The 11894-nt window shown below is 42.0% G+C and overlaps 2 protein-coding genes across 2 annotated transcripts; one reads left to right on the top strand and one right to left on the bottom strand.

The window, feature by feature from the left end:
• The first annotated feature begins 3442 nt into the window (after positions 1–3442).
• Positions 3443–5732, top strand: hbae5 (hemoglobin, alpha embryonic 5). The gene is made up of 3 exons (XM_072456359.1): positions 3443–3633; positions 5259–5466; positions 5542–5732. Exons 1-3 carry the CDS (start codon positions 3539–3541, stop codon positions 5668–5670), a joined length of 432 nt encoding a protein of 143 aa, XP_072312460.1. The 5' UTR covers positions 3443–3538; the 3' UTR covers positions 5671–5732.
• Positions 5733–5861: 129 nt separating this feature from the next.
• LOC140369111 (aquaporin-8-like) lies at positions 5862–10007 on the bottom strand. Its single transcript, XM_072456358.1, has 5 exons — positions 9728–10007; positions 9529–9655; positions 7644–7858; positions 6038–6172; positions 5862–5958 (listed from the first exon to the last, which is right to left on the bottom strand). The coding sequence occupies exons 1-5, from the start codon at positions 9970–9972 to the stop codon at positions 5913–5915; spliced, it is 768 nt and encodes a 255-aa protein (XP_072312459.1). The 5' UTR covers positions 9973–10007; the 3' UTR covers positions 5862–5912.
• Positions 10008–11894: the final 1887 nt, after the last annotated feature.

The raw sequence follows: 11894 nt of genomic DNA, 5'->3' as shown, positions 1-11894 counted from the left end.
TTGCAACATTTATTGGTTTGCTTTTTACAAGTTACAGCTACAGTACATCTCATGCCTGTGATAAATCTATGATAAATATTTGTGGTTTTGCTGACCTAATTTTGGCGCTCAGAGATGAATGTGCATTTACACTATTGGGCTCAATACCAAAGTGTTATCACTGGCAGCATGCATGTTATCTACAGCAGCACCCTCTCCACCCATGCCCACTGGCAAATACTTCTTGATAAGCAGTACAAACTTATTAACCAGGTCAATAAAATATGTAAACACATCATTTTAATCAGGGTCTGGATAGATATTTACTTACAGTTACTAAATTAACTGTAATTAGGACAAACACGGGGGATATTTCCTGTGTATGTCCTTCGCATTATATTTCATTTTGTACAACCATAAATGATTGATTGAATAAACCTTTTGATAAAACATTCAGAATCAGAATCAGAAAAGGGTTTATTGCCATTGCCAATGAACCAATTTCACAAACATAGGAACTTGATTTGGTGATTCGGACAATAATTAATATAAAACAATAATTAAGCAACATATATGAAATCAAAAAGGACATGCATGAAATAAAAAAAAATATTTGAATCTACTATAGGCTAATTAATTGTTTTTTCCCCTTTGCATTTATGTTTTACCATCAGAAACGAAAAACTGAATCGTGAATGATCACTGCAAAGTATTGTTCACATTATAATGTACCGTTCACTTTGAACTGGCATTACTCAAATAAAATAAATAAACTGAACTAAATGGGTAAATGGTCTGTATGGTTATCTATGGTTTGTTTCTTTTTTACAAGTTTTAGAAATGCTTTATTTAACAGGACAGTTGGAAACATGAAATTGAGAGCAAGGGTAAATCTGCAAATGGTCAAAGCTGGGAAAAGATGAGATAATAGATAATCCTTTAATATCCACACAAGGGGAAATTTTGTTGTTACAACGCAGTAGAACAGGAGGAAAGGACAGATTATAGGAAGTTTCAAAACACACTCTTAATAGAACTCTTATGAACAAAAACAAAAAGACTCTTATTAACAAAACTCCTCTCCTCTTAATAGGGAATGGAGGGGGGAAATAAAATAAAATAGATAATACAAATACAAAATAAAGATAAGAATCAGATAATAATAATAAAATAATGATAATAGAATAAAATTAAAATAAAATAAAGTAAAAATAGCTAGCACAAGACTAGGTAATACTATTAGCAAGTAAGTAAACCGTATAAAAAAAACTAAATAGAACACTCTTATTTACAGGTATTGCACATGGTTGATTCAGTATTGCACATGAATATGATGGTATTGCACATGGTTACATCAGTATTGCACATGTTCAGGGCTAGCAGTGTTTGTTGTAGAGTCTGACAGCAGCAGGAAGGAAAGACCTGCGAAACCTTTCCTTCACACAGCGAGGGTGGATCAGTCTCTCACTGAAGCTGCTCTCCAGAGCGGACAGAGTGTCCTGCAGGGGACAGAGTGTCCTGCAGGGGGTGAGACTCATGGTCCAGCATAGATGTGAATCTAGCCAGGACCCTTCTGTCCCCCACCTCCTGCACCGAGTCCAGAGCACAGCCCAGGACGGAGTTGGACTTCTTGATGACTCTGTCCAGCCTCCTCCTCTCCCTCTCTGTGATGCTGCTGCTCCAGCAGGCCACACCGTACAGGAGGGCTGATGCCACCACAGAGTCGTAGAAGGTCTTCAGGAGTGGCCCTGTCACTCCAAAAGACCTGAGTCTCCTCAGGAGGTAGAGCCGACTCTGGCTCTTCCTGTACAGTGTGTCTGTGTTATGAGTCCAGTCCAGTTTGTGGTTCAGATGGACACCCAGGTACTTGTATGAGTCCACTCTCTCAATCTCCCTTCCCTGGATGTTCACTGGTGAGGGGGCAGTGGGGTGGCGTCTACGGAAATCCACCACCACCTCCTTGGTCTTTCCCGCGTTGATGAGGAGGTAGTTCCGCTGACACCAGGCCACAAAGTCCTGCGCCAGTCCCCTGTACTCCGCGTCATCGTCGTCTGTGATGAGTCCGATGATGGCAGAGTCGTCAGAGAACTTCTGCAGGACACAGCTGTCTGTGTCGTGTCTGAAGTCTGCAGTGTAGAGGGTGAAGAGAAAGGGCGCGAGGACAGTGCCCTGGGGCGCCCCCACACTGCAGGTCCGAGTGTCAGACACACAGTTCCGGGCTCTCACAAACTGGGGTCGGTCTGTGAGGTAGTCCAGGATCCACTCTGCCAGGTCATACTCCACACCAGCCGTCTCCAGCTTGTCCCTCAGGAGCAGCGGCTGGATGGTGTTGAAGGCGCTGGAAAGATCGAAGAACAGGATCCTCACAGAGCTGCCAGGCTTTTCCAGGTGAGAGAGAGAGCGGTGCAGCAGGGAGATGACGGCGTCCTCCACTCCGATGCCAGGCCGGTATGCAAACTGCAACGGGTCCATGGCTGAGCTCACGGTGGAGCGGAGGTGGTCCAGGACCAGCCGCTCCAGTGTCTTCATCAGATGGGACGTGAGAGCCACTGGCCTGAAGCTGTTGAAGTCTTTGGCGCGTGGTGTCTTGGGCACAGGTACCAGACAGGAGGTCTTCCAGACCTGTGGTACCACCTTCAGCTTCAGGCTCATGTTGAAGCGACCCCACAATGAGGTGTGTGTGTGCAACACCTTAAACTACTGCACCACCGGCGAGCACATGTCTGGTGCATTCACTGAACAGACACAAGGTACAGAACAAAAGCTGTTTGTACCTCAGAGAGCGACCCAAGCTCAGTTCTGTGATGAGCGCAGCATGTACCACCAGGGGATGAAGACTGGTAACCATGGCAATTACCAATTCACAATCAAATATTAATATAAATCTTTTGAATGGTCCTCAAAATGTCTGAAATGCAGGAATAGGCTTAGATTTGTTTGAGTTGTTCTCTTTCTTGTGGTCTATCCTTTGAATGTATTGCATGTATGTATTGCATGTAAGGTTTTCCGATTACAATAACTTAAAACTATAAATCATGTTATGTCCAGATAGTTACTCTTGCAGTTATTCTTACTTGAATAATGGTTTCCTCAACCACTTTTTTTTTAACTTACTACTAGGCATAGGCTTCCCTGTAATATTATTTTGAGTACAAATTGTCCACTAACAATCCGTAATGATGCTGTAAGATATTTTTTCCACAGGTATTGAACTAGAAAGTACAACATAAGAAAATATTTGTATTAACCTAACGTTTTCTGTGGTTGTATAAACCGTATCCTAAATTTGTCAGGATCCACATGCAGCGCGCTCTAGCGGGACACTTTTTCCAAGACTCTCCTTCCCCACGTGCGTAAAACATATCGATGCCAAGTATAAACCGAATGTTCACGTCGATAAGGCTTGATATCTGGCGTGGCAAACGGGCCCCTGTGCGTCAATGGACGGATCTTGGCGAGTATATTGGGGGGTGTGACTCTCCGGTCAAGCAGATTTAAGAAGACGTTCAGAGTGGAGAAGGCCAGCTTTCCATCTACCACAAGCTGAGACGCGCGCACAATGAGTTTGTCCAAGAAAGACAAGGCCAACGTGAAGGCGCTCTGGAGCAAAGTCTCCGGGGCGGTCGACACCGTGGGCACGGAGACACTGAGCAGGTGAGTGCGCGGTGCGGTCCTGCTGATGCTGGTCTTACTGCTGATGCTGGTGTTACTGGTGTTACTGGTGTTACTGGTGATGCTGGTGTTACTGCTGATGCTGGTGTTACTGGTGTTACTGGTGTTACTGGTGATGCTGGTGTCACTGCTGATGCTGGTGTCACTGGTGATGCTGGTGTTACTGCTGATGCTGGTGTTACTGGTGATGCTGGTGTCACTGCTGATGCTGGTGTCACTGGTGATGCTGGTGTTACTGGTGATGCTGGTGTCACTGCTGATGCTGGTGTCACTGGTGATGCTGGTGTTACTGGTGTTACTGGTGTCACTGCTGATGCTGGTGTCACTGCTGATGCTGGTGTTACTGGTGTTACTGGTGTTACTGGTGATGCTGGTGTTACTGCTGATGCTGGTGTCACTGCTGATGCTGGTGTTACTGCTGATGCTGGTGTTACTGGTGATGCTGGTGTCACTGCTGATGCTGGTGTCACTGGTGATGCTGGTGTTACTGGTGATGCTGGTGTCACTGCTGATGCTGGTGTCACTGGTGATGCTGGTGTTACTGGTGTTACTGGTGTCACTGCTGATGCTGGTGTCACTGGTGATGCTGGTGTTACTGGTGTTACTGGTGTTACTGCTGATGCTGGTGTCACTGCTGATGTTGGTGTCACTGCTGATGCTGGTGTCACTGCTGATGCCGGTGTTACTGGTGATGCTGGTGTCACTGCTGATGCTGGTGTCACTGCTGATGCTGGTGTTACTGCTGATGCTGGTGTTACTGGTGATGCTGGTGTTACTGGTGATGCTGGTGTTACTGGCGATGCTGGTGTTACTGGTGACGCTGGTGATGCTGGTGTTACTGGTGATGCTGGTGTTACTGGTGACGCTGGTGATGCCGGTGTTACTGGTGATGCTGGTGTCACTGCTGATGCTGGTGTCACTGCTGATGCTGGTGTTACTGCTGATGCTGGTGTTACTGGTGATGCTGGTGTTACTGGTGATGCTGGTGTTACTGGTGATGCTGGTGATGCTGGTGTTGCTGGAGGTCCAGTCAGTGCACACACTTTTAGACAGTAGGAAACACGATGCGCATTTTCTGTTTTGACATTACAAACATGTGGTGATGGTCGGCCATGTGCGTGTCTCCATGGCGATGTTATTATTGCTTTGTTTTAATGCCATGGCAAAGGCCTGTCTGTCTTTATTATTATTATTATTATTATTATTGACGACGATAATGATGATGATGATGATGACTATGATGATGATAATAATAATACAAATAAACAATACAAATGAATAAAAATCACCTGGGGTCACCTCTGTGTCAGGTCTGTGGAGAGGTGACCCCAACACTAAGAAACCATATTTTTATTTATTTGTATTGTTCATTTGTATTATTATTATTATCATCATTGTCATCATCATCATCATCATCGTTGTCGTCAATAATAATAATAATTGTTTAATTCCATACTTTGGAACATTCCAGGCAAAGAAATAATATGTCAAGCAGGTGGCAAACTCTCCACCATAAAAGTCACATAGGGCACCTTTATGAAATAATAAACTACAGAGTACATTTCTATAAGGCCTTTACAATCTGATAAGTGTGTTCCTGTCTCCAGGCTGTTCATCTGCTACCCTCAGTCCAAGATATACTTCTCCCATTGGGCCGACCTCACCCCCAACTCGGCTGCCATCAGGACCCATGCCCCTATTATCCTGAGCGGCGTGACCCTGGCTGTTAAGAACATAGAGGACATAAACACAAGCCTGTTGGAACTGAGCGAGAAACATGCCTTCCAGCTCAAGGTTGATCCGTCCAACTTCAAGGTAAAAAATATCGCACACCAAATCAAAACAACATAAACATACTCAGACATAACACTGTCTTTTGTCTTTTTACAGTTCATATTCCATTGCCTCATGGTGGTCATCGCTTCGATGTTCCCCAATGACTTCCCCGCTGAGGTCCATGTGTCTTTTGACAAATTCCTGGCCCTCCTGGCTCTGGGTCTGTGTGAGAAGTTCCGTTAAAAATCACGGATGTGACTGAAGCATGTAACTTTTGCTGAAAGAATAAAATGCATGCAAAATAACTCAACACAATGTCTTTATTTGTTTATGTATTTATTAAAAATCCACACTCATAAACACCTAAAAATATATTGTGTTATAGTATGTATAGTTATAATTTACAGATAACATGTATATTGTATTATATTATTGAGTATTGTAAGTTGAAGTCACTGGAAAGGCTGGAAAGGCAAAATTTCCTGCTATGATTTCAAAATAAATCGTACTTTCTCGTCTCCAAGAATGAACCTGGAAGAGAAATCAAAATACAAAATGTCATCTCATATTCCACAACAGGCTTCTACATTTACACATGCATTTGTCTAACCTGAGTAAGATGGCTGCCAGCACTCCTCCTCCGATAGGTCCTGCCCAGTACACCCAGTGGTACGTCCAGTAGTTGGCTATGACTGCAGGTCCAAAGGCTCTGGCCGGGTTCAGACAAGTCCCAGAAATGTCCCCCCTGGACCAGCAGAAGGAGAAATAAGCTTTAACTTGGAAACATACTTTTTTTGCAGATGTAATTGCTTTGCCAATAATGTTTCACAGTATATGACATTTAACTTATCTACCCAGTGCTTTATTGCTGAAAAACATGTATTCTTAGTATGAGTGGGGTCATCTCACCACAGATCTGACCTGTAACCTTTCACGCAGGTAGATAAGACTGATGTGAAAGATTCTAATGCAATAACCTTCTCCTAGAAAAGTGACATAATGCACCTTTAAGCGCTTTAGTCCTACAAGATCTATTTTCCCAGATGAAGTTGTCAAAACATACACAAACAAACAAACAAACAAACAAACAAACATATAAATTATTGTTGTTGTGAGACATAAGGTCTTCTGTTTTCCTTTTGCATCAAAAAGGCCTATGTTAATAAGATATAGTACTTGTTTTAATCAATAACTCTAAATTATTAGGAATAATAGTAGAAGTTATATATAGAAAAAATATAATATCACAATTGCAGTTTTGGAGAGAAAAAATCAATATAAAGTGTATTGTCTATAGCTAAAACAATTTAAAATGACCTAAAAGAGAAGAATTTCTTATGTCATCTCCCAAACAAGTGTATAAAGTGATATTTATGCGCTTTCATGGTTAATTCTACGGTCCATTCACGTTTTGTGCGTTAATAAAACCTCAACCAAGACATTTACAGCCACATTTGAACACATTTATGATGCTTTATTCGGATCGTCTGAATGTCAAGATATTCTTTTTTGACAGTATAAAAAAAACTATTGAAGTACACAAGACCGTTTTTATAAGGTCATCTGGGATTCGATCACATTGGACTTGGTCTTGTCTTGGTCTTTAAAGCTCTTGGACTTGTTCTTGTCACTTACTTGAAGGTGTCTCGAACTGGTTACTATATCAATATTTGATCATTTGTAGCCCACTAGAAAAAGTGTGGGCATTTTAAAGAACGCTTTTGTGACTGAGGATATAACGATATAACAAAGCCCATTTAAGAAGGTGAGATTGAGCCTAGTCTTCTAGGACAGTTAAGGTTGTAATAATCAAAGAATCTTTCATGTTTATTATTGCATTTGGTCCATTTAATGCATAATAAAAAAAAAATTCACAGTCTTAGTTTGGCGTGTTTCTTTACTTGGTCTCGATCTGTCTTGGTCTCAGTCTTAACCCTCAAATGTCTCGGGCTCGTCACGGTCTCTGGACCCTTTGGTCTCGGGTAGGGCTTGGTCTCGATTAGTGAGGTCTTGACTACTACATATACTAAATCGTAGTGGGCATACGTTTAGTATGCTTTTATCAGTCCTGGATACTGCATGGCAAAAATGTATTGAGAAGCCCAGTAAAAAACGTCCAAATCCCCATACTTACTTTAGCATCCCATAACGATCAAAGGGATGAAATTAAATAAAAACAGTTGGCTTAATGATACTACACACATGTCTTATCTCACCCTGCCAGCACGTTGATGATAACAGTGGAGCCCACCAGGAACGGAGCCAAGGGAGTTTTAGTTTTGCCGTTGACTGCCACCAGCAGCACCACCATGGTGATCAGGCACGTCATGGCCACCTCCCCAAAGAGGGCCCGGTAGAGCTGGCTGTCCGACCTGAGGATGTCGAAGGCCGCTCCTGTGGCGTTCATGTACCGATCGGCCGGGGTCATCACCTGCCAGAAGAACACGGATCATAGAACACATTTTATATAGCATTTTGAATGTGCTTGAACTTCATGCAAATTCTTAATGTATGTTTCAAGAATTAGCAAATGAGTTTATAGTTTGTTTGTTTTTAATCACTTTGACACCATTTTTTGCCCAAATCCTAAAAACGTTCTCCTCAGGAATGGGACATTCTACTTATATTGGCACAATCTTCAATTGATTTTCAAGCCTTAACTCACAAATCAAAATCACAAAACACTTTTTAAAAAACCTAAAACACAATGATGAAGTCTTCAAACACATATTGCATCTGTAACATGTTCTCTGCGTGTCCAACAGTCTGTCCCCCTAAAACTGCACAATCTGATCCAGGCCCATTGACCAAAGACTCAGAACACACAAGATTCACACGACGAAGACATTTTTGAGTCCGACTATAAAAGGAGTAGAAAGCACAACGTAAAGTGCTGACAAACGGTGTCTGAACCAGCTTTAGATCCAAAGACTCCATTGTCCAAGTTTTCGATGCACAGTTTGCACTCGGAGCGTCAATCGCATCGACAGCAAAGGCTATAAAGATTTTTAAAAATACATTTCTTCAAACGTATCTATCCGTCAGTGGTTCAACTCAAACTCAAAGAAAAAGCCTACAGGGCCAGCCATTTAGTATGTGCGCATCTACGGGAGGAGGGGGGTCAAAAATATGCCAATTCTTCCTATGTACACAGTGCTTAAAATGCGTAAGGGGGCGTGTTTTAATCTCACGCATAGTGTGTCTTAATCTCACGCATAGTGTGTCTAAATCTCACGCATAGTGTGTCTAAATCTCACGCATAGTGTGTCTAAATCTCACGCATAGTGTGTCTTAATCTCACGCATAGTCTCCTTGATAAATTGACAGCTATGTTGTTCTTCTTTATGTCACAAAGCAAACATGTCGATGTTTCAAATGAAACACTGAAAATACAGCTAACAATCACTTTCCAAAACATTTTAGGAGAAGTCTCAAGTCACAAGTCACTTTAATAAGTCAAGTCATTAAAATAGTGGCTCAGATCTGACTCGAGTCCAAGTCCACACCTCTGTCACGGTCACGGTCACAGTTACAGTTTGGATGGTAAACTGGAGCAATATCATCATGTATTACTGTGAGTAAATCAGTTAGTGCAGTTAATAAAGATTAGATTTATGTTAACAATATCATAATATTATAAAATCATAATAAGAAATGCCAAAACGTTGACAATGATTGTACTTTTTTTTATTGTTACATTTTTAATTGACATTTATAAATAGCATTATATGGGACATTATAACTTCAAAGGTCATTTTTCTCACATAGAGACAGAAAGATCAGCCCTACACACACCCAACTTTACTGTACTAAAGATTTATTGTTTTCTAATTCTAATTTAATCTAATTCTAATTTACGAACATTTTAACCAAAAAATGAGGCAAAATCTGATAAGGTAATAGTTTTCTCAAATAGTAAATAAGATATCCAAAGTCCCCTCTGTACAATTGTTTTGTGTCTGATATGTAAAAAAAAAGTCAAGCAGCAACTGTAATCCTGTCGGCTCTATCAATTTTTCAGATTTATACATCCCAAATATGTGCAATTTTGGCAATTTTTACACATAAAATCCCATAAAAAAAAAATACATAGTGACTGACCTTAGCCATCCCTGCCCCGAGTACACCTCCGATCAGCTGGCTCACGAGGTACGGCCCCACCATCATGAGCTCCATGCCCCCGCACAGGTAGATGGCAATCGTGAACGGAGGATTGAAATGGGATCCGCTGACAAAGACAGATTCAAAGTGATTACAGTCGACATACAGCGACATCAAACGCAAAACGAAACCCTCATACCTGATATTATCCATCACCGCCACCAGCACCGCCACTGCCAGTCCGTGCACCAACGCGGGCTGCAGCCTCCCGGCAGCAGGCACGTTCTCTATAACTGACACGCAGCCTATGAAGACAAAAAACATTGTCCCTATAAGCTCCGCCAAACAGGGCTGGAACACTCTTTCATATTTATTTTTTTGTTTAGGAACAGGCTTTTTCTTTTTCTCCATCAACTCTTCTCCCTCCAGTTCCATTTTCTCCATGTTGTGACTGAGCTCGAGCGCTGCTGACTGTCACGCACTTGCAGAAGGAGCAATGATGATTCATATTTATCTCAAGAAACCACTGGAATTGCGTAATAGGGTCATAAAGATCTGCACTAGACGACTAACCAGTCTCAAAGTTTAGATAAACCAGCGTTTGTAGTGGTCTATCAGGGCGGCGCTTAAGTCAAGGTTGGGAGGTCAAAGCGTTTAGGTCAACCTGCATTTGAGAATAAGAAGGATTTGTAGGTTCTGTTATGTTGTTATGGGGTTGTTCGGCTTAGCTACAGCACTGACCTACATTATATAGATAAGAAATGAGTAGTTGACATCGATGCTGAGCTGACATTGCATAGTGCAATCTGCATACAACGGCATTATTTATCAAGATATATGATTATAATATGAGACTGAATGTTGAACAGGGAATAGATGCATGCATTTAAGATAACATAGTTAACAGTTTATTAACTAGGTGCTAATTTGCATACTTAGTTTTATGTCAATTGGTAGTAACCGAGTTTGTGTATCTATATATGTATATATGTATATATATATAATTTAAAAAAAACTCCCCCTCCCCCTTTAAGATCGGGTCCTCTGGGAGCTTGAGGGTTCTTCAGTATCTTTGCTGTTCCTACACTGCACTTATCTGGACCGAGATTTCTGAAGTTTTTCCTTCAGTGGGATCTGCTCAAGCCATTCCTCCAGTTTGGGGGTCACTGCACCTCATCATCCTCTCTTCCCCATTGTCAGAGACATTCACTATATATATATATATATATATATATATATATATATATATATATATATATATATATATATATATATATATATATATATATATATATATAATAGTATAGTATAGTATAGTATAGTATAGTATAGTATAGTATAGTATAGTATAGTATAGTGAATGCATGAGAGCCACTATCCAGGACGAAACGTCCAAGTTCCATAAGTACATCGAGGACAAGGCTCCTACAGATGACGTGCTCAGTCAATGTCTCAATTGTCAGACAATGGGGAACAGAGGATAATGAGGTGAGGTGCTGGAGGGACCATCATGGGATGTACCACCGGAACACAACTGAAGTGGCTGATACTAATGACTAGAAAGAACCGGTCTGAAGGACAGAGGCCCTGATCATGGCAGGACAGGAGCAGGCCCTGAACACCAGATCAATAGAAGCCCAGATCTACTACACCAGACAAGACCCAAGGCTGTGCAAAGGGGGCCCTGAGACCATCCCGCACATAACTGCAGGGTGCAAGGGGACAGCATACATGGAGCACCATAACCAGGTGGCTGGCATAAAGTACAGGAACATCTGTGCAGAGTACGGGCTGGAGACCCCAAGGACAAAGTGGTGTGATACTGTGGATGGTCTTTAATCAAATTGGCCAGCAGGTGTCACTCCACTCTATAAAAACCCCTCTGCCACTTCCTCTTGCTCTGCTACTCCCACTTCCACCTCAGATTGGGCCGGGTCGACGCCCTGTTCTCCTGTCCTCACTGCCTATGGGGAAACTCCTGGTTTGCGCTTTGGCAACTGGTTGTTCTGGAAGCTGGGGTCCCATGTGTGTGTAGCCGGCTGAACTAGCCGTGTCCACTGCCCGTCAAGGGTGCGCAGCAGAAGTTTCCCAGCAGTAGGTCATGGGGATGGGACAAGAATGCTCCGCCACCTTGCCTTTTTTTCTTAACCTCAACGTGAAAAATGTGATTGTTTTTATGGACAATGATTGTGTAATTTCACTGAGACTAATGTTTTTATTTTGGAATTTATTGTTCAGAGAAATAAGTTATTTATGAATAAATCATATCTTGTATTAAAAATGTCTATGTGCCTCGTGTCAACAACAAATCTGTGCGTCTTTTAATGTTTTCTATATGGTCCTGGGCCCATTAATGCCCAGGTGGC

The sequence above is a fragment of the Eucyclogobius newberryi genome, unplaced genomic scaffold (genome assembly GCF_026437365.1).
Source record: "Eucyclogobius newberryi isolate DKJ021-1_F unplaced genomic scaffold, fEucNew1.0.hap1 SCAF_20, whole genome shotgun sequence".
Taxonomy (NCBI): Eukaryota; Metazoa; Chordata; class Actinopteri; order Gobiiformes; family Gobiidae; genus Eucyclogobius; species Eucyclogobius newberryi.
This window is presented reverse-complemented; position numbering and strand designations above follow the sequence as displayed.

Excerpts from the sequence above, each read along its gene's own strand:
- hbae5 (XM_072456359.1), top strand. The coding sequence starts at position 3,539 with ATGAGTTTGTCCAAGAAAGACAAGGCCAACGTGAAGGCGCTCTGGAGC. Across the intron at positions 3,634-5,258 it reads GGCACGGAGACACTGAGCAG|GCTGTTCATCTGCTACCCTC; the intron begins GTGAGTGCGCGG and ends TCCTGTCTCCAG. Across the intron at positions 5,467-5,541 it reads TTGATCCGTCCAACTTCAAG|TTCATATTCCATTGCCTCAT; the intron begins GTAAAAAATATC and ends GTCTTTTTACAG.
- LOC140369111 (XM_072456358.1), bottom strand. The coding sequence starts at position 9,972 with ATGGAGAAAATGGAACTGGAGGGAGAAGAGTTGATGGAGAAAAAGAAA. Across the intron at positions 7,859-9,528 it reads TCGGGGCAGGGATGGCTAAG|GTGATGACCCCGGCCGATCG; the intron begins GTCAGTCACTAT and ends TTCTTCTGGCAG. Across the intron at positions 6,173-7,643 it reads ATCATCAACGTGCTGGCAGG|GGGGGACATTTCTGGGACTT; the intron begins GTGAGATAAGAC and ends CTGCTGGTCCAG.